This window comes from Haliaeetus leucocephalus, unplaced genomic scaffold, assembly GCF_000737465.1.
Source record: "Haliaeetus leucocephalus isolate CR32 unplaced genomic scaffold, Haliaeetus_leucocephalus-4.0 Scaffold687, whole genome shotgun sequence".
Classification (NCBI taxonomy): domain Eukaryota; kingdom Metazoa; phylum Chordata; class Aves; order Accipitriformes; family Accipitridae; genus Haliaeetus; species Haliaeetus leucocephalus.
This window is the reverse complement of record NW_010973123.1, coordinates 4,932,441-4,955,618: the sequence shown is the minus strand read 5'-3', so window position 1 is coordinate 4,955,618 and position 23,178 is coordinate 4,932,441. Positions and strand designations below refer to the sequence as shown.

General features: G+C 36.9%; 1 protein-coding gene across 3 annotated transcripts in view; it reads right to left on the bottom strand.

Moving 5' to 3' along the window:
- Positions 1-22,966, bottom strand: part of HERC4 (HECT and RLD domain containing E3 ubiquitin protein ligase 4) — a 35,326-nt gene extending 12,360 nt beyond the window's left edge. For 2 of the 3 annotated variants that reach the window (XM_010579978.1, XM_010579980.1), the window contains exons 1-15: positions 22,894-22,966; positions 22,464-22,629; positions 20,908-21,199; positions 17,916-18,075; positions 16,435-16,511; positions 13,862-14,083; positions 12,258-12,349; positions 8,741-8,871; positions 7,570-7,730; positions 7,102-7,178; positions 4,865-4,989; positions 4,275-4,334; positions 3,660-3,771; positions 3,136-3,325; positions 1,865-2,037 (exon numbers count right to left, since the gene is read on the bottom strand). In XM_010579978.1, coding sequence (XP_010578280.1) covers positions 1,865-2,037; positions 3,136-3,325; positions 3,660-3,771; positions 4,275-4,334; positions 4,865-4,989; positions 7,102-7,178; positions 7,570-7,730; positions 8,741-8,871; positions 12,258-12,349; positions 13,862-14,083; positions 16,435-16,511; positions 17,916-18,075; positions 20,908-21,133 — 1,806 coding nt within the window. In that variant the 5' untranslated portion in view covers positions 21,134-21,199; positions 22,464-22,629; positions 22,894-22,966. The remainder of the gene's footprint in view (positions 1-1,864; positions 2,038-3,135; positions 3,326-3,659; positions 3,772-4,274; positions 4,335-4,864; positions 4,990-7,101; positions 7,179-7,569; positions 7,731-8,740; positions 8,872-12,257; positions 12,350-13,861; positions 14,084-16,434; positions 16,512-17,915; positions 18,076-20,907; positions 21,200-22,463; positions 22,630-22,893) is intronic. The other variant, XM_010579979.1, reaches the window with a different exon arrangement.
- Between the last annotated feature and the right edge of the window lie 212 nt (positions 22,967-23,178).

Here is a 23,178-nt window from a genome sequence, read left to right as displayed (position 1 = left end):
AGTGCAATTGATTTTTTTATTAGCACTTTTTATAACAGTTTTCAAAAGGATATTTTCCATGTTTTTCAAGCATTTGATACGTCAGCCACAGATACCCAGCTACTAAAAAAATTCTAGAAAAACAAGAATGCCTACAAGAATGCAAAATACAATGTTAAAGACACGGACACATGGATTATTCAGAATCCCATCAAAGATGCTAAGCAAAATAAGATTAACTGAGCATACAGCATCGCACAATACAGTGCTGCCACTTTGAAACATCATACAATTGCACAGGAACAGTGATGAACATACATACTCATATATACAATGGAACAAATACTTGTTCCTGTATTTGCAGAAATGTAAGAACTGTGATTCAAGAACTCTATTCTTAATTACAGTATGAATACTATCTCTATTACCCATGACCAGAGGAACAGTTACTATTTTAAAAACATTAAGCTTAGAAGATGACAGAGACATGGAAAAGTAACTTATATAAAGGTTTGTCTTTACAGTATAATTTTAATCCAGAAGCAACCACACTTTCCTAATACACACTTCTTTTCCCAAGGACTGTTAAGCACCATTAACTGCCGAAAGAGCAAGACCCCTAATTCTGTCTTTATAACCAGATAATCTAAGCCTACTTTTCTCATACATCTCCCCCACCACCCCCCCATACCACCAGATAGTAAATCTGTGTAATACCCCAGATAATGTCATCCCATTTTTTCCTCTTACATTAGTCCACACCAGCTAATTATTAAGACTATACCAATATAAATAGTCGGACAGCAGGGTAGGTACAAATTTAACTATTGCTACAACGTAGCTACATATTAGTCAAAGTGGGGTTTCAAAAAAAAGGAACTTGGGAGAGCCACATTACAATTCCACAATCACCCATGAGGCTTTAAGATTTTAAGATCAACTTCAGCTGTCAAGATTTACAGCTACTGCAAGCCTGAGCAGTGACAGAAATTCTAAAGGAAGCAAAATAATCATTTATTATACACCAACAGACTTCCATATGGGAATCTGTAATGGACATCTTTGCACTTTTAACACCAGATAGTTACTAAACAGTCTTACTGTCAGCCTTAATTTGATGGTCTCCATAAAAAAGAAAAGCTGAGCAAACCATAACATACACATTCCAACTTCCAAAGCAGAAAGTTTTTCCATTCTTTCTGACAGCCTGGGGAGGAGGGCTGTTACGTGTAGCACACAAAGGTCCAATTTAGACACCTGTGCCCATTTTGCTAGATTGTACAAACACAGCACCTTAAGGAATGCCTAAAATGCTCTTTTAGCATATAAGGACAAAATGCCATAGGACCAGAATAAACTACAGAGGGGAAAAAACAGGGGGTGGGAGGGGAAACCTCAGCAGCAACAGTCTGGTTATTCCAAATGACTTAGGCTGGTTTTGTTCAAAGTTCATAAATTCATTCGTTTTAATGAATTAAGTTACAACACTAACAAACAGAACAAACAAATCAGAAAATAAATGTTTGTCTTGGTAAAACTCTGCAGATCTTTCTTGTTCAAAATACAGCTTGCTCTTAGCTTCCATTTGTGATCTTATTTGCTATCATTTCAAGCTTAAGAGGCAGCTCTTTCCAACATACCCTCACAGATGCAATTGACTGGGTCAGTCTGTGTTCCCAAGAAAACAGTTAATTCCATCACCATGTCAGATTGGAATCCAGAATTCCAATGGTTCATAGGTCCAGATGGAAAAACTACAGATAATTCTGTAGATGCAAGTCTAAGTATTTAAACTCTTTAGTAACTTCACTTCTTTTAACAACTACACAGCACACAGATGCTGACAAAAACAGATAAATAATTGGTTAAAATTATGTAAACATACTCTATGCAATATTTCCAGAACTCTGAAAGCCGTGTGTAGAAAATTCGTAAGTATTCTTCTTTCAGAAGCTGGAATGCCAATCTTGCACAACTTCAAAAGATGGACTACGACATCCTTGTAGAGTTCCACTATCTTGAGGAACAACGGAGGTTCAAGTACAGACCACCAGTTTTCTGTCAACAAATGGTGAACACATGAACTGAATACTTGCCACTACAACATTATGTTATGCTATCCTTTCAACTAAAAACCATGTTTTTCTAGAAAACATACTTGTCAGTTACCAAAGACCCTCAAAAAAAAAAAAGTTTAACACAGCAAGAGTGGTGCAGACTTTTAAACAGCAAATTACTCTTGTATAAATAATGAAACCTCTCATCAAACGCTCTATTGTTACACACCAACTCTTTAAGTGTATTCATCCAGAGTACATGACAGTATCACGAAGTAACATTTGACATAAAAACAGATGGCTCAAACCCTGAAATCTTGACTTAAGCTAACAGTCCCGAGAGCAACGGAAAGTGATGGAAAAGAAAAGGATCTACAGTTCAAAGAAATTATCAGTTTGCTTTTCTTTACAGCAGACAAGCTCTTTACTCTCACCAAAAACTACTGAAAAACACAAGAGATGGGTTACAAGGCAAAAAATAATTGAGGAAGAAGAAAGCACCCTCTCAAAAAGATACCATTCAAAAAGGAAATATTCAGAAACCTCAATTCTCTAAGCTGCATTTCAGGTGACAGGAGTCACAATAAGAAGGTGTAAAGAAGTACAGTTAATAGAGCTATTCTCAGGTGCGTATTTGAAGACCACATCTTAGGATCAGTGAGAAAACACGAACTGCTCAGAAGCAACAAAACTGGTGCTGTACTCAAAACAAAGACAATTTAACATCTGCTCTGCGACACTTCTGGAAATTGGTTAGAGCTTGTTAGCTGTCTGACCATGTACTTTTCACTTTAAAGTGTGACAACACGTTCCAAATACACTGAACTACACAGTTTAATTCCTTCCAAATGGAATCGGTCCAAAAATTACAATACCAGATGAATTCATATGGACAGCCAGTTAACGCACCCAGAAGCAACAGAATAGGTGTTTTCCTACCCATCAAGCAATGTTAACCCTTAATTTTCTCACTGGGCAATTCTACAGAACTGTAAATACACAGCAGCTGTTGCTGAGACCATATCTTCACTGATGGATTTTTCTATACATTTTCACCTGGAGATCCTTAGTTTTAACAGTAAAGAATTCAGTTTCTTACCAAGAACTTTCAGAGGAGCTTTTTCTAGGTTCAGAATAGCTGTTCCAAAAGGAATAGCTAACGTTGTGAAATTGTTTGCATCACTCATCAGTGGGCATTCTGGTAGAGTGAGATAGAGCCTCAAAGCTTCAACATCTGGTAAGGAGCTGGTCAATTTGGGAATAAGGTTCTTTTCCAAACTAGCTGCCACCTACAGCACATCATAAAATTCTGTTTATTTTAATGCAACTGTGAATTTAAACAAATGCCCACCTAGATAAAAAATAATTTAGAAGACAATCATCAAGAGTTTAAATTATACTATTATACATTTAGAAAAAAGACGGTATATTAAACATTAAAATACAATATGCTGATGTGTTACCTAATTGTCACAACACTATATAGTTTTATGTATTTGCAGTTGATATATTATTGAGTAAAGAAAGTTAATGAAGGGTCAGAGCAAGCATAACAATAGTATTTCTGGATAGGTGTAAAACAGAAAGATAATCCCAAACATAAGGAAAATATGCAGCACAAACCTGTTGTGATATATGAGTGTGGTCAGGCTGTATAAGTTTGTGAAATAGTAGTCTAGCAGCATTCATATCAACCCCTGAGAATCTAGTGCTGGTTTTGTAATGATCATCATTGCTGCAGAAAGAAAAAAAATACTAAGACTGAATCCTGTATTCTCAGCAACTCACCTTGAATTTTTAGCCCTACTAAGGAATTAAAACAAGAGAGATCACAGTATCAGAATTCCATTTCTTATATGACCTTTGAAGCAACAACAAAAAATCTTCTCTAACTGCAAGACAATCGGGTAAAAACACTAGGATCTAAACCAGTCTGTGCAATATATTCCCCTTGAATTATATACAACCTATGGCTGAGAAGTAATGAGTTTTGCTGGCTGACGCAGTAGCAGCCAGGCAGCACATGCTTCCAAAGACTAGCAGGAGACACACTGCATTTGGGCCAGCTGACAAACCATATGGCAGTAAAGGAGCTATAAGTTTAAACTGCGGGTATCAGAGTAACAGTAAGATAAGGAAATACTGGAAAGGTGTTACAGTTGTAAAAAGAGACACTAGGAAGGTAGCCACCAGTAATTCTGTTCACAGGAATACTTGTTTAAAAGCCTGACCACTTACCTCAAAGCCAAAAAGCTCCCATTCAGGCACCCAGCTGAGGAGAACGTTCCATCAATTTCACTGAAATTGTTGACATGAAATAAGTTAAATTTATTTTGTTTTCTTTTAACAAATTAGCAATAGCAATAAAAATACCTGCATTTAATCCCTAGTAAATTACATTGCACAAAGGATGGAACTCTAATATGATTAAAAAACACTAAATAAAACCTCCATTCAAGACTTGATGCTTGAGACAGCTCAAATGAAAGCAAGTCTTGCAATTTATTTTTCATTTCTTTGCATCCTCCTTTATTAAAGTAGAAGCAATAATCTTTGAATTGTTCTCATATTCCTTTACATGTACTGTTATTTTTTCAGTGTGCAACTAGATACTTAATTTAGTCTTGTACAGTCATCTGTCACAGAGATGACACAGACTAAAGGATCTAAACTACTTGACAAGCATGACAATGAAAGCACAGCAACAGCTCTGCATGTAATAAAATCAGTAATTAAAAAAAGCTTTGCTATGTATATACAAAACCCCACTAATGCCCAATTCATATGTAAGGTTATGAAAGACAACTTCTTTCCTCAACATCACCTACTTAGCTATCTCTACAGGAAGTCTTCCAGATGGGAAAGTCAGCAATCTTTGAATAAACGTTTCATTCACAGTCCAGATCTGCTTCAAAAAGTCAGGATACCTAAAATCATCTGGTGGCACCATGTTCTAAAGTTTAAAGAAAACATAAAGAATCAGGCACACAAAATTAATTTCTAGAAAAATCACAATCCTGTGGTTGAGCTCTTTATCTCTTCATTGACTAAAAATTTGCCTACCCAGACTACTACTGTGACTTAAGCCCAAGGATAAATTTACTGTATTCCAGCAGTTCTGCATTCACTATTAAAGCAGGGCATAGACTAAAAACATTTAGTGTGTTAACTCGCACCACAGCTTACTTAATGGTAAACTCCCTAAACATAGATTACTTTTCTGTATGATGAACACCAAACAAGCTTGACATAAGAGTAGCAAGCATCTCTTCTCCCTAGTAACTATGAGCCATTTAGCTTACTGCCAAGCTGTGAGCATACAGAAAAGGAGCCATTCAATTTTTTGGACAGCTGCTCTCCCACCCCGCTTCCATCAGATTCCTGAGAATGAATCATGTTTCTCTGAACATTAACTGCATCATCAGCTGAGCTGCATTTTGATGTGCTGCTCATGCCAAATGAATTCCAGTAAGATTTCTAATAGTAAAGAGGAGCAGAAGGAAGACCATCATTTTGAGTAGGAGCATTGGTTCAAAAAGAGATGGCAAATAGCACCAAAAATAAGGTTAAACTAGAAAAAGGAAACATTATTTCTCCTGAGGGTGCAGTCTGACAACATAGCTGACTCAGTATAATGATGACTAGCTGTTGCCAAAAATCAGTACTTCTGATCCCATCCTACAGGATCAGGATGAGAAACCCTCTTGCCGTTTCCCTTGTGTCCAGCCGAAGTGTCATTTAAATCCACAATGAAACAACTCAGGGAACTGAGCTGCCCAAAAACTAGCTTGAGAAAACAAACAGATTTTGGCTGAGACCCCTTAACTGGCAAGGACACACAAGTCCCAGGAGTACAGTACTCGCATAACTTTGAAAGAATTCATTCAATACAAATTATCAAACTAAAGAGTACTAAAAGGGATACTTTTGTAGCATCTAAGTTCATCTATTGCTAATACTTTTTGTACAGAACAAGCCACAATAACTGCATTCATACGATCTCCAGTTCACCTCAATTAGTCAGTCAGAATCTACTTCAGTAATTATGAAAGTTGCACACGAGAAAGTTTTTAAGAAAGGAGTTTTAATAGAGATGTTTTGAGGCTATATTATCAGTAATTTTTCCAGTCGACACCTGCTAAGCAAGATTCTTTCAAATACAGCAATAGTTACCACAACTCAATCAGAATTAAGGAAAAAAAAAAACCAAAACAAAAAACAAACCTAGAAAAATTGATTCTGTACAACCAGAACAGGCTGTGGGAGCAAAGGGTTGCTGCAAGCCTGACCTGTACTCATTTTTTCTTGACAACAAACATGTTTCCCACTAAAATCTGTTTTCCTACATGTCCAAATTAGTTTTCACCCCACACACTCAGGTCTTGATGCTTCATTAATCCCTATGGTCTAATATCTGCTGGGCTATATTGGAAACAGTCCCATATATCTTCATCTTGTTTTTTCCTCCCAACTCATCCTCTAATAGCATCTCCTTTCCATCATACTCCCACATGGCCATTTTTACTGTGAAGTGCTTCTAGATGTTTTTCCATACTAGAATTTAAACAGATCAATTCTTGTCCTTTTAAAACTTAAGTTTTAAGACTAGCATAAAACTCTGTCACATAACAAACTATGTCACCACCTATGATTTTTAGCAAAAAGCTCCATTTGTTTCCTCATTGTTATGGTATGCTAAAATGGCTATGGAGCAGAAGCCAGCAAAGCTGCAGTCAGGAGTTACTGAGGAGGACTGGGCAGGGGTGAAGAGCTCAAATATTCAATCACCTTTTCCTTTATGAAAGGAAAAGAAGTGTATGCATCCCTCACTCAGGAAAAAAGCTTATGCCAAAAAGCCTCAATTGCTTACTGACAGCTAACACTCAATAACTGGATCCAGGTCTTCCAATCACTAAATTGTCTAGTGTCTTGTGCTTCCACACTGTTCTAATGAACTTTACAACGTAGTCACGCACCTTCAATATGAAAATCTTTCAAAATCCATCAGAAAAACTAACATTTAACTTTGACAGAGTTTGGAACTAAAGTATATTTAATTTGTTACCTGTGGATAAAAGTAGTGTGCAAAACTTTGGTCCCCACCAGAGAAAATTCTCTTTACGCAGTAACACTCCTCACTGTCTGCAATAGGAATAAAAAACAGGCAACTCAAAATGTGAATCTGAGAAATGATTAAAACACTGCAATCAACACTCAATTAGAAAAAGGTTCCTTTATTACATAACCTCACTGAAGTAGATCTTTGCAATACAATAGTTAAGACTATGTTTAACTGAGGTAAACGTTAACAGCTCTAAGTTTTAGCTTTAGTGCTAACAAAGGACCTAACCCAACAGCACAAGTAAGCATGTATTTCCTACAGCAGAAACGGGACTTTAGGGAATAGAGCACAGTGAAAATGAGCTGTTTGGAAGAAAGTGATTATAGCTCATATTTAGTTTAAATCTCAAGTTTCGTAAGACACTATAAAGGAACAGGAATCCAAGAAGTAAATATGCTAGATGTTGCTTACCTGTGGTTATCGGGCATTGAGTACTATAAGGAAGCCAGTTTCCTTTTACTGTGAAGGGACTTTTCCTATTACTGGTTGTTCCTGTACCTAATTGCCCATTACCTCCAAGTCCAAAAGAATAAATTCTTCCAGATGAAGGAACAAACGCAGTAGTGTGCTGCCTAGGGCAAACAAAATTCAGTAACAAAAACCTAAGCATTATGCTTTGTGCAGGCCAGCTTAAGAATTGTGTTAAACAGTATGTTAAAGGTCCTGTAGTACCAAACACTCTACTTCTCTATTGGCAATGCACTGCCACTGGCAATAGTCCATTTATACTCCAGTAGGCAATATTCCGTTTTCATGAAAAAGTTCATGGAACGGAGATGCCAGGTTCTGCTTTGAAACCCTGCTCAGGCACAGTCTGACCTTTAGAGCATATCTCTAGACATTCAAAATTTCTACCAGATTGGCTGCATCTCCTTTCCCCTCCCATCCTTCTCAACTCTAGATGCCCTCTCTCCTATCATGAGCCTGGGAAGAACCAGTATTAAATTTATGCAGACTATTAAAACAGAATGGGTCCACTAGATGTCAACCAAACTGCTAGAACGATAGCATATTCTTTAACCCAAATAACAAAGTGTGCCCATCTCTTAAAAAATTATGTTGCCTCCCTCACTTTGTCTCCTTAGAATACAATTCTTTGGACAAGAGCATTTTCATGTGTGCTGGCAATTTTTCCAATTTCTTGGGTGCTATTATAATATATACAATAAAAACCCATTAGGAACTGAAGCGCCATACACTATTACGGGTATTTCACAAAACAAGCTGTGTTTCCAAATTTTACACTTATCCTCAGTGATGTTCATGTACCTCCCTAACACACTTGTTCTTTAACAGGAAATGATAAAGCAACAGCAATAAACAACACCTTCACATTTCACACTGATTATTCACACTTTCAGTTTAGAAAATCAGAGCCTCTCAAACAGTATAACTTCCATTAGTTCTTCCATTGAATGTTTTTAAAATCCCAGTAAGGTTTCTAAATATTTTTTGTTAGAGACCATCTTGTCTTCCCTAACCACAAAGGGTAAGAAAAAAAACAATTCATATTGCAATATACACGAAGTTTTATACAGAACAAGTTATAAAATTTGCAGTGCTAGCACGGAATAGACCTTACCTGCCACAAGTGATTTGTGTGACAACACTTCCCATAAGTTCAAAAACCTTCCTTGGGTTTATCTCGTGGCTGGTAGAGTTATGACCCAACTGACCATAGCCTCCAGCTCCAAATGTAAAAACCCCACCTTCCTAAACAAATAAATTATTTGCATTAAAATAATAGTATATCTCGGAACAAGAAAGTTAACAGAAATAGGGGTTTAATAAATCTCCTTGTCTGATGATTTTGGAATTGTGAGGAAAGGAGAGAAAATATACATGCACAAGAGGGCCCTGAGACACAGAAAGGTCACAAGTTAATTGCAGTTATGAAAACGTGGCACAGCTATCAGGTATTACCTTCTTCGTGTTAAATCGCGTTCTTGTAATTTCCATATTATACAATAGTCCTGCCATTAACTTGTGTCAATAATAGATACTAATCCTCGTTTTTCCTCTTTTCCAGTTTTCTTGACGAACTACAACAGTATATAAACTCACACTATTAAAAAAGTATACTTTGGCTTTTAAATCCTGAATATAAACTTTAAAGCAATTATTAAATAGGAAGCTGCCCTCCTCAGGCAGATGATGCAGAGTATGACTGAAATAGCCAGCTTCATTATTCGAAAGCATAAGAAACCAGAAAATTTCAACACTGTCGTGAGGCAAGTCATTTTTTAAAAGTGTTTTTGATTAATTTAATCAAGAAATTAACCAAAAACTTTAGTGAAAGAATGTTAAATCAGAAACATTTTCAGAAGTTATACAACTTACCTTACAACAACTTTGAAACTTTCCATTTTCAAATGCTTTGAAATTGTAAAGCTGTTTCTTTCAATTCTACTCTGCATCAGACTGGACCTCTGCTGGAAATCATCATTAAAATGGCAGCGTCCGCTGAGAAAAACCAACAGCCTCATTCACTGAATCAGGATAACAAACAGTGACAGGTTTTTCTGAATTTCAGAAGGACTTGAAGAATGCTCACACATATACATAGTACTGTCTACAAAAGATACAAGTCAAGAGCCCTCGTTCTGCAAGGCCTATCATGCAAGGGAAAATGGAGCTATATAAACAGGTGACATAAACAATTTGTTGAAACATTTACAGTAAATTCAGTATCTTAATTGAGTCCATCAGCTTTAAAGCAAGTTTGAAGTTAACTTCTGTACATTAAAAAGGGAAAAACATTTAGAACCCAAGTTACAGATTGGCGTTTTCTTCACACTCTATACTTCCCTAACCTCACACAATACATCAATATCAGTTTCAGGATTACAAAGTTGCCACGTCTTTTTCTGTTAAAGCGAGAGAATATTTTAGGACAAAAAGCAATTGTTTGTGAACAGTCCTTTCCTTTCACTGTAAAAAAAATTAAGCATGTATAAACAACAAAAGTATGACCACATTTAGGCAGATCATATTCTTCAAAACAACTTTTAACTTGTTGCAGTACAAAAATTCAAACTAAAACATTAAAAAATCCATACATTTTCCAAAAGTAAGTAAACACAAATGTTTTTCTTCATAAATAAAACATTAAAAATAGTTACTCTCAAAATTCTAATGCCTTCTACAACAATATTCTGAATCCAACAGATTCAGACATGAAATGGATATTTAGTCACTTGCCCAAATCTTGACTGGCCAGAAGTGTTTTCTACTGCTATCAGTATTAAGCCCCAAAATACTCTGTTTATAAATTGATACATTTTACTGAGATTGATGAACAGCAAATGTCAAAATGTTAATACATACTGATTTTTACCTAAATGTTGAAGTCTAATCCAACCAGCAAAACACAGAAAGAAAAGTACGGGAGTCAATCATTTAAAGCAAGACATGTATGTTTTGGTTTACCCACCACAAAATAAAGGTACTTATCATTACTTGATCCTCGAAATACACTATTCATCACTAAAATGAGTGTAAGAAAGAACACTAGCATTATACAGTCTATGTTGCTCCTAGAAGTTTCCAAGTAAGTTTAAAAGTTTAAAAATAAGACTCCAAATAACGCGTTTAGCCAACAGTTATGTATAAGGCAATTTAACACATTTCAGCTTTCTATTTTAATCATTTCCTACATCTCTGTACGAACATGCCACATTGACACAGAATACGTGCTTTTTTTCCAAACTGGCCTGGAAATAAGTGGCCAACTTTTCATAGAACCTCACACTATAATACCTACTAGTGGATTATGTAAATCTTCCATTCTTCTATTGGTTTGCCAATAGTATGTAAACAGCTGCTGCACAACAGCAGACAGAAGAGAGGAGTGAGAATATGTGAGAGCAACAACCCTGCAGACCCCAAGGCCAGTGAAGAAGGAGGGCAAGGAAGTGCTCCAGGCGCCAGAGCAGAGATTCCCCTACAGTCCATGGTGAAGACCACAGTGAGTCAGGCTGTCCCCCTGCAGCCTATGGAGGTCCACGGTGGAGCAGATCTCCGCCTGCAGGCCGTGGAGGACCCCACGCCAGAGCATGGGGATGCCCGAAGGAGGCTGTGACCCTGTGGGAAGCCCGCGCTGGAGCAGGCTCCTGGCAGGACCTGTGGACCCATAGAGAGAGGAGCCCACGCTGGAGCAGGTTTGCTGGCAGGACTTGTGATCCCATGGGGGACCCATGCTGGAGCAGTTCATGGAGGACTGTCTCCCATGGGTGGGACCCCACACTGGAGCAAGGAGGAAGGAGCAGCAGAGACAATGTGTGATGAACTGACCACAACACCCTTTCCCCATCATCCTGCACTGCTGGGGTGGAGGAGGTAGAGAAGCCAGGAGTAAAGTTAAGCCCAGGAAGAAGGGAGGGGTAGGGTGAAGGTGTTTCAAGATTTCTTTTTATTCCTCATTACCCTACTCTGACTTTTGATTGGCAATAAATTAATTTCCCCAAGTTGAGTCCCCAAGCTCTTTTGCCTGTGACAGTAATTGGCGAGTGATCTCCCTGTACTTATCTTGACCCACAAGCCTTTTGTTGTATTTTCTCTCCCGTCCAACTGAGGAGGGGGAGTGATAGGGTGGCTTGGTGGGCACCTGGCATCCAGCCAAGGTCAACCCACTATAATAGCAAGTAGAAAATCACTAAGAAAATTTTAAACAACCACACGCACCAATCTCCCCAGCATTTAATTTAAATTCAAATTTAACTTTGTCTGATCAGTGATAATAGCAATACTAGAGGCATTACAGTCAGAAAACAGCTAATCTCTTCAGGATACATTAATGTAAATGTCAATATCTGCATAATTTTAATAATGCAACATGCACTGTCATATCAAAAATGTTATATTTCGTATGCTCAATTTCACCAAATCTGACAAAAATTTAAAACTACCGAAAGATTTCTTGTATTTGATAAGTTTTTTCAAATATTTAACCATTCTTCCAGTGTTTCCTCAACTTCATCCAATAAACTTTGAAGAAATTTTACGCAGAATTTTGTTTATTATTTCCTATTCAGGTAGCATCTTCTCCTGAAAACATTAAAAAAAAAATCAAAGCATAAACGTATCTTTAAATACTGTACCTTTGTAAGGGCAGCAGTATGGTCTTCTCCACAACATATATGAACAACCTTCTGAGTTCTCAGTGACTTTAGCAGCGTAGGAACATACCTGTCTGAAAGGTTTAATACAGCAGTAGGTCGCTTATTTTGAAAATAAAAATCAGAAAACAAATAGCTCTGCTCATTTATTCTAATTTGGTTCCAGTCAAACAAGCATTTTAAATTTGTTAGCATAATACAATCATTATGACTGAGTTTATGTATCTTTAAGATGGAAGCATCAATACAGAAAAAAAGAAAAGACTACTATACTGAAATACTTTGTAGCAAATAGTCTCATTTTCACTAGCATAGCATCATATGTCAATACATAAATCATGAAATAGGGAACAGCACGTTAGACCTGCCATTGGCCATGAGAAAACAAATGACAGTTGTTTTGAGTTGTTTCTGTGCTTCATGTTTTTAAAGTGTTCTTTAAGTTGGTATCAGTTGGTCATAGTTCTGTACTACTAAACATATAATAAAATGGAAGACTGCATAATTAGGAAGGACAACTAACTTCCCTCCATCACCACAGCAAATCAACTTTGTCATCCAGTTGAACAAAGGCAATTTTTTTAAATGCTAATGCTAATGTCTTAAAATTTGTCAGGTAAGCTAAGATGCCTGGAAGAAGCCCTATCAAGACATAAAAAAGGGATTTTACTGAGAAGTGATGCTATATAAAAAACTGGGGTCATACATATTCCAAAGAATATGTAGAAGCAACTGAAGTCTCCCATGAAAATTTTATTTCTGAAAAGTACATCTAATTTTCTTATCACATAAGTGTGACCAGATCTAAAGTGTTAATTCAGATACGCATTTTAACTACAACACATTTTTCTTATTTTAAATAGTTGTAAGAACAATGAACCAGTGAGAAAGTTTGAATTCATGAAACTAGCTACAGATTATTCTATACTAAACTGTGTATTACAGGAACCTGATAGCATATACTCCCATCTTGGAGCCCTGCACACGGATAGTGCGCATGTAACATAATACAACTAACAAAGAAATAATTTTTTGTCTAACCTAACCACTTGCTTAAAATCGTTAGTGAATATCAAGACCCTAGTAGAGGAAATTTTGGAAATGGTTAGCTGAAACGTGTGAATGATTATCAAAAGTGGCCTGAGAAAGGCAGACACCCACATGGCAGTAAAACAATGCAGATGCCTTAAATGTGTCTACTAAGGACAACCAAATAGTTTTGATACAATACTGGTTTTGTCAAGCAAGTTCATCTATCTACAATTCAGTTCAAACTGTAACTACTGCACAGTATTTTAATTCAATCCTGTTCAGAAAGTTTAAGTCACAGAAAAATCTAGAACAGGGAAAGAAAACAAGTCAAGCAAGCTAGAATTTCAACATAACGCTGTTGGAACTTTCACTACAAAACAGCCAAGGAAGAAATCTCTATGTCTTCCTTATGCAATTGCACATGACATCAGCACTCTCCAACAATATTCAACAAAGGTTTGTTCTGTCTGCTCCTTTTCTAGGAATACTGCTGTCTTTAGGTTCGCAAAACAAGACCTTCAGCATGAAATTTTACTGAAGTAATGTTTACTTACCATTATCATCATTAAGACCCAGCTGCCCAAATTTGTTGCGTCCCCATCCAAAAATGGCTCCAGAAAGAGTTAGTACAAAACTATGAGCTCCTCCTGCTGCAATCTGTGCAAAAGGGATTCCCAGCAGAGATTTAATCACATGTGGTGAGTTTTGTTTTTTATACTCATAACCTAAGCCTAGCTGGCCATATTTATTTTGTCCCCAGGAAAACACTTCACTTCCTGTTTAAAAGGAAAAAAAAAAAAATACCAAGAAATACAATCAGTATAGTTTAATTATACAAAGTTTATTACTGTAAGAAAAGCTAAAAGTTACTCTTCAAACATTTTTGAGTTTGAAAATGCATACAAATCACTGATGTCTGAAGATAAGCATTCTCATGTAACTTGCAGACATTCAACCCAAATATTTAATCAGACTGACAGTATTTAAATCACATTCAAAACCTTCAAAACTGCTCTTAACATTCCTGTTTCAACAGTGTTAGATAAGTTGAGTTTGGTTATTACAAAGCAAGGTGCTGTTCCATTGGGAGTTCCACTACTGCATATATTTTTATGCAGAGATCTTGCTTAAGCGGCATACCGGACATGCAAAAATTTCCAATTTCCAATCACAAGCCTCATCTAAGCTTTTATATGGTAACATACTTAATTTTCACATAGAATTTAAGTGACTATATTTTAAATTTTAAAATATTGTATTAATGATATGATCAGTGAAGCACAAAGTTTATAATGTCTCTTGATGCCTTACAAAGAAAAAAAAATTCTGAAGAATCACAAATCAGAGAGCTAATTATGTTAAGATTGCCACCAAAATAAAATGTTCCCCTGAACAACCAACGTTTTGCCAAGGTATTTACTATCCTAAAGATCAATACCTAATCACAAAGATATTTTGGTTTTGCTGATGCAATATGTTTCAAACAGTAATGTTACCTCTGTTTGTCCTATCTCTATCTTCCCAATAAGTTTTATCAAGATGGAAAATGATGAAACCCATCCCCTAGGGTACAGGTCTCTCAGATTTTATGTATTTATTTAAACAACAACAACCAAAAAACAAAAGCAGACAAAAAAACCCAAACCCTAACGCACCACTTTTATACAAAGCCTTCCTAACACCGAAGAAATCCTATGCCAATCATTTATAATCACACGAACTAATCTACCTTATCAATATCCCATATATAGATCTCAAAATGCTATGAAGTCTCCTCTCAAAATGCCCGATGCAAGTAAGTTCATCCCACCTTCCTCCCTGTGTGGGTCTCTTTTGAAGGCCATAACCTTGCTACATTGCAAGTATTTCTGCAGGTTCTCCTACAACCAGGAAAAAAAACCCCAAACCAACAAAAAAACCACCCTACAATGCACGTGAAGAACAGAAACATAGAGCTGCAAATCCACGAATGGGCAATAGGATAGTGATACTGTACTTGAAGCTTGTAACTATTTAAAACACTGAGTGAATTTTATCTTGCACTTTTGACCAATAGAATGCTTAACAGCACAATTCTGATACTCCCCACATCCTACTGCTGGTCTTAACCCAGGCAAAGGGTTATTTGTAAATCCCTGTCTGCCTGTACTGAAACCAAAGGAATGTCACTAGGTTATAATGGTAAAGACACCCAGGAATACACAACAGCACAGAAAACATATGAGCCCATGAAAAGTCACATACAGAATCAAGGCACATATAGTCAGTTTAAACTGTTATATTTAAAGAAAAAGAAAAAAAAAATTCAACATGTGATTAACACCTCCCTCCCCACAGCTTATTTGGTTCATATTCTAACCACACATTGTTAAGAAACACTGTCAAACTATAGTCTTTCTCGAATTTTTGTTTTGAGTTTCTAAGTTTCCATTAACCCTGTACAGCAGCCACTTCTTCCAAATGGAAGTTTCAGCCACAACTCTCCTTTGTCACAATGAGACAAACAAGCAGCAAATTTAAATTCATATTCATTTCTGGAGAGCTATTCTATTAACTAGACATGCAATACTCTTACATGAGTGAGGCCAACTAAGTATGTTCTCATAGCCCCAGCAAAACTTTCAAGACAGATGTTTAAACCTTTCAAAAGGTGCGTTATAACGTGACATTACATTTTAACTATAGAAGCATCAACAAAACAGAGGTTTTGCAATAGAAAAGCAGACAAGGAAGTCGTTGTCTGCAAGCCTCAGTAACTTGAAGTTACAGGTTAAAATAAGACTAGTGACAAAGTGCCTTGCTAGCAGGATGAAAAAGAAATGAGACGATAAAAAGGAGAGAAAGAAAAATTAATTTAAAAAGGAAGTTCCGTGAAAGCAAAATGATAAAAAGCAAAAAAGCATAAGAAAAAAAGCAGAACAACACAACATTTGTTTGTACATTTATTTTTTAAATTCAAGCTTCCATCATTAAATTAGACTTCCCCTACCAACCTGAAATCCCATCTGTGTTAAGTGGTAGCATGTTTTAAAAAAAAATTCCTTTTTAAAAAAGACAAAATAAACATTGAAACGTTTAGAAATATCTGGTAAGAAATTACACAAAACTTCAGATAAAATTGGCTTACCTTTTGAGAGTGCTAGCGAGTGATAATAACCACAAGCAACTTGAACAATTTGGATCTCTGATAAGCTTTTAATATTTCTATCAGGGTAAGAAAACAGAGAAAGAATTAAGCTACTAGGTCATGGTATGAAATATAAAGTCATGCCAAAGGGTAATATACAAAAAGCGAACCCTTTTTCACTGACGTATATATGAAACTAATTTAAATATCCTAATTTTAATTAGAAGCTCTTTAGTAAAGTCTTAAGTCAAAACTGCTTCTTTTCTAACACTTTCAAGGACAGGTTCTGTCTTATTTTCAAATTAATAAAGTCAGTAAAAAAGACCATAATGAAGAATTAGGGAGGTTCCTGTGCTAGGAAGGAGATGTCACACAGCTGAATGGAGGAAATGAATACCAGCTGCAAGAAAAAAATTATTCTTACTTTCGAGTTTCCAAAAGAAAAAAGGTTTTACAAACTTCTTCATATCAGTATTAGATATAAAGACTGAATTAGTTCCTGTTAAAATTTGAACACTCAATTTTTCATCTCTACCAACATTAACTTCAATCAAAACTTCAGTTGATTCAGAGCTATTAAGTATTGCACAATGCTATAAAGAAGTTGCAAATACATATAAATGTGCATTAAATCTAGTATGCTTTCAACTTTTGATGAGAAAAACAGTTTCTAAAAGGTCTGTGGGCTTTTAAATTTGATACAGGAAAAAAACCACTTTAGTCATTTATATCTTTCATGTTTATACATATGTCACAGATAGCCATGACAAAGTTATAGATTACTAATGTTTCAAGGAACTGTTACTTTTGCATGTCTCTTCCCTATGTAAAAAACAAAACTAGAAAAGAAAACCTCCAGCCTGCAAACATACAAACTTACTGCTACAGACAGTTCCACTGATTTCAGTGAACCTATTCATCACAGTAAAAACGTGGACTTCAGCTAGCTGGAATGCTTACAGCATTCTGAAAACAAGCTAGTGAATCTGGCTAGCATTCACTTTTATAACTAGAAGGCATATTATTCAATCACAACTAAAAAACTTTGGGGTGAAAACTGAAGTATCAAGATCAGATAGCAAACATGCCTTCTTCAAATGTACTCCCACAACTGGTTTTGAAAGTTTAACATTCTGTTTCTCTTTAACTTCTCTTTAATGGCAGTTAGCAATCCCCATTTACATTCTGAAAATACCTACCCTACTTTTCCAACATAACTCTCATTCTTAGTACATGACTTAAAAAATGAAAAAAAAAAAACAAAAAAACAAACCAAAAAACCAACCAAGCAAATCCATAACACACTTCTCACATAAGCTAACTTTTTGTGAAAAGGAAACTGTCTACAACATACAAGTGCCATAGCTAAAACACACTTTCTAATATGTGTTTTTAATTATAACAGCAGAAGAGGTTAACCTATGTGATTTAAGCATATTTTTTTCAAAAAAATAACTTCTTATACACTAATTATTTTTAACCTGGGCACTCTGATGCATTCCTCTGTTCCTGGCAAGCCAAGCTGTCCGTCAGTAGCCAGACCCCAAGCATATACCTGACCCTTGTCATTTAATGCAAGGGTGTGGGCTTCCCCACATGATACAGCTACAATATTTTGGGCATCCAGTGCACCAACATGCTCTAAAAAAGAAAAGAAAAAAAAAAAAAGGAAAAAAAAGTTAGTTGTTGAAAAAAAGCTACTAACAAGTTAGTGTTGTCCAAGACAGTTATACTCAGTACTATGATGTCAACTGAAATGACACAGAACTAAGCCCAGAAAGTCTGCCAAAACATCCTTTATTTAAAATTATAAGCATGCTATTCCAGGAGAAGTAAGCTAAATTTGACACCCCAAAGTAACCAAACAACAACTGTATCTGGAGCAATACACAGAAGTGCACAAAAACTGCAGCTTGATTATAATGGTTCCTTCTAATCTTGTCATCTGAAAATGAGTGCAGAAACTCAATTAACATTAAGGTCAAATAGATTACTGTCAAATGACTACACGTGTAAATATTACATAAGAGGAAAACATTCCACCACAGCAAATTAAATTCACCTATTCATTATTAGCAAAAAAGCCTGCAAAACAAGGCAGGGCAAATTAAAGACTAAAGCTACTGATTTTGCAATGAGCTACACAATGTCCTCTTTATAATGCAAAATACTGTAGAAACAGATCCTAAAGAGTAATTTTTCTAGATATACGGGGCATGCCTCTGAAAAGCAAACACTAAAACATCTCTGATTTTTTTTCCAGTAGCCTGCATCAATACCCTTAAATACATTTGGAAAAAACTCAAAGTTTGGTTTTGTGCTTATGATTTGTGATCAGAAGTCTAACATTTTTATTCCAACAGTAAAGTGGAGAAGTATCATCAGGGTCTGTCATTAAGGCTGCAATTTTCAACAGTCCCCCTTAAATAAGAGCCTGCTTGGACATTTTATGCCCAGTTTTCAAACACATAAATTCTATTCCTGCCTAAGAATGGCACGCCACTGAAAAAGCCTGTGTATCATCAATGCAACGTGCACTGTAACCACAGCCTAGCATAGCCTAAGTCAATTTTGAAACAGTAGCTAACAGTATCTGCAACATGACAGGCACTCAATTCCCAAAATAAAGTAACGCAGGCAGCAGAGGTTAAGTTCATTTTTTTCAACAGCTGGTCTGATTAAAGAGGTTACCACCCCAATTCAGCCCATAACAGCCTCGCCAGTGGAAAAGGTCATGTAAGCACTCTCCAGTTCAGGCAACAGCATGCAGATTAGCTCCAACTATCTTCACCAGCTGCTAAACTAGCCAGGCTGACTTTGCCTAATACAGGTTAAGGAACATTCACACAACCCCTGTGGCAAGCAGAGCTCTGTGGGGAGGAAAGAGGGAAGGTACAACTAAATAGTGCCACTGGCGACACAGAAGTGCCAGAGACATGCAGTTCAGCGACAAAATTATCTTCAGCTAGCAGAAATACGTTCAAAAGAGAGCACCCAACCCATTTGTAAAGACACTGAGCCTCTTTAGACGGTGCAAGTTATCCCAAGGCACTGACTTCACATCAGAACATTCAACAGTATTGTCAATAACCTCTAGATGACAGAAAAATTAGGGAGGAGGACATTAGAATCCTCATGACTACTGTGTCTGAGCATGTTAAAAAAAAAAAAAAAAGATTTATAGTAGGTGTTTGTCCGTTACATATGAAAGCTCATACAAGGCTGTTTTAAAAAAAAACCAAAATTAGAAGTCAGATATTTTTGTTTTAAGTTTTAAATCTAAAAGACAATTCAGCATTATTTTCAAAGTGGGTAACAAATATTCAGAGTAAGTTTGACAAGCCGAGTTTCTATCCATTTTCATGAAGTAGATTTTTGCACAGGGTTAAAGTTTATCAGTTTTAATATCCATTTACTGTTTCCCAACAGAAGTCCAAATCAGTTTCAAAAAGTTACAGATCAACTACACAAAAAGTCTTTAAGTGGCACCAAATCCAAAACTCTGAATAAAGGAGAACTACTAAAATACTGCATAATGCCTTATTTCCATTTGAAATATTTGTATCAATTACTGTGCCAAGTAACTTGTAAAATTCCTATAGCAGTGATTAGAATAAACTCTTATTAAGCCTTATCAGTTTGCTTACATTATGCTACAAGTACTGTCAGAAGCACTGTTCTGTATCTCTCAGTAGCACGCAGATATGACTCACAAGCACAGCTCTGAAGGGAGCCCATGTGCACACTCCCCTGCAGTCCTTGCAAGATGTTTACCCACTTCTGCTATGGAACTGCACTAGCAGGAAGCAGAAACACACATATAACATAGACAGGAAGAAAAAAAGCCCAAATAAGTTTTGCATTGCATCCTTTAGGCTTTTCCAAATCCTCTTCCTGTAGCACTGTATATGCTGAAAAGTCTTTTATCAAAAGTTTTATTTTTAATTCTTAAAAAAGAAAATGAAGAACATTGCTTCAATCAGACCTGCTCTACATCACATATTACACGATTAAAAACACACAGCATGTTTCTCAACTATGGTATGGCAAATACTCATGTCTACCATATTCCAGTAGCCAAACCCATACATATAGTACACAATGCTAATCCATATATTGAAGCAGGTCACCTCCCCTTGAGATTAAAAACAGTCACTGAGTCTCCCACGGCCTTAGGTAAAGCGATTCCATGCTGGAAATAAAAAACCGTGGCACTGTCCAGCTGCACGGAAGGCAAAAGTATGGGGGACAGCCATATTTTCACAGTTGGTTGTTTCCAACTGTCACAAGATGCGATCCAAGCAAAGGAATGCTTTTCAAGTTAAAAATACGCCCATTCTTGGAAGAACTACTGTGCGTACAATTCAGCACATTCACAGACACTGGCAATCTTGGGTTTGATGTAGAATAATGAAACAAAAAATACAGGCACAACCACACGTACTCGCCACAATTCATTACTTCTAAACTTACCAGGTCTTTTCCTGGCTTTTTCATGCCCTAGTTGTCCTAGATCATTGCATCCACATGTATAAACAGTCCCATCATCCAGGACAAAAACAGTATGTCTCAGTCCACATCCTACATCTCTGACCCTCTTATTTAAGAAAAAGTCACTTTTTCTGGGTTCCAAAACAATCTCTTCATCAATTCCACCCAATCCAAGCTGTCCAAAAGATGCATTTCCCCAGCACAACATGTTTATGCTTCTCTTGATCACAGAGATCTTCCAACTTCGCTTTTCTAGAATATCCCTTCTAAGTAGCTGTTAAAAAAAAAAAAAGAAAAAAGAAAACGTACATTTTTTCAGTATTGTCCCTAACATTTATGTTATCTTCTATATAACAGGTAATCCACAAGTTCACTTTCTATATACCAATATATTGAGACATCGAACAATTTTTAAGAGTGTGATTTACTTTCTTGGACAGTATTTACATTAACTCTGCAGTTAAATGCTTTCCTTCCCATTTCAGGTACAACTTTTAAGATGTGCAGGTCCTCCGTTTTATAAAACTTTTTTTCAACAACTTAAAATATCATTCTTTCTAAAACTTCTCTGATCCCTAATCCAGATCCATACCAATGGCAGTCACAACCAATTCTAGCCAGGGGAAATGACCTCAAACATCTTTTAAGGAGACAGTACAGGCTAGTTTCATTACACAAGGAGCTACATGACTCCAGAAAGCACTGTGTGCAGCCTCAAGATCATCCCCCAAAACAACATTTGACTCATAGCTTGGAAAAAATTGGTCAGCTCTGATCAATGCAGTTATGCAACACAAAGGATAATATGATGTGTCAATCATTACATTTAAACAACTATGAGTCAACTGACCTTACAATTTAAAAGAAATAAATAGCTGAAACTCAAGTCCCCGATCTTGCACTGCAATCAACACAGGCTACAGCTTCATAGTTACTCTGCAAGAACAGGAGGCCATATATACAAACTCCCCCAGGCAAACGCCCATCCCTAATGCCTAAATTGCAATTATCAGTATTTCTGCTGACAGACTCTATACCTATTTGGAAAAGATACAAAGCTACGCTTCTCTTTCATTTTCAGTATTGCAGATGACAAAGAACTTAGGACAATGTTTTCGCTATTACTCATACTACACTTCCGTGAGAGTAAGTTTCCCCGTATTTTCAGAACAATTTAAAAATCAATGCAATACAGTGTAAAATTGCTATAAATTTTCATCTGTGACCATTATTTGGAAGACAGCATGAATAATGGAACGTGGAATGCAATGCACTACAAATGGCTTCAGTCTTACATTCTGCAGGGTCATAACTCGTATAAACCGCCTAAATATAAAACTGCTCAGAGAAGCAAGCCATCAGTTAGCACCTAAGTGTTGCATAAACCAAAAAAGGGCAGAATTCTTGCCAGCACAACAGGATGAACTATTTTTCTCTGCAAAAGACAAAATGCAGTAAACAAGATGCTTATTTTTGTGATCTCATAAAAAAAAAACCAAAACAGCCAAACAGCTTAAGATATATTGCATTCTGTTTACCTATCTCAGGAGATGACGCATGATCAAATATTTCCCTAGCTATCACTAGCTATATCCTACCACGTTCAGAAGGGTACATCAAAATGAAGACGTCTTCGGTTAAGACATTGCTATGCAACAGCAAATTTCACACATCTGTGGCAGTGACTGCAATGCAAGCTTCAACCTGCAACACAAGAAGTTAGAAGACATGTATGATTATAGTGCTTCAGGATTTCCGTAGCCAAGATTTATCTCCAGCGGGGCAAAAAGGAGAAAAGTTCTCTTTTCTGTTGAAACAGATACGTATTTCCACGGAAGGCGGGGGGGGGGGGGGGGTTTTTTTTTTGTTTCTTTTCTTTTAAGAGTCGGTAGCCAGAGAAGTTTTGTACTTTGATCTCAAATCACGGCAGCATTTTATCCCTGTACGCAGGCACGAAAGCCAACTCACTTTCTCAGCTGCTGGATACTACCCTGCGTGACGTCAAAAGCCGCCCAACGCCGACACCAAATGCAGAACGCGACTCGTTTTCTACTAGCAGAGAGCGAGTAACGGTGCTACAGGAAGACTCTGGATGTTTCCCGCAGGCTGGAGCGGGCTGGGCGATCGCCGCGGCCACGGGCGCTGCCTGACGCGCCCTTAAAGCGCCCCAGCCGCCGGCGGCGCGCCCGCCGATCCCGAGGGCTGTCCCACCCGCTCCGGCTGCCCCTTTGAGCGGGACACCGCCCGCCTTCG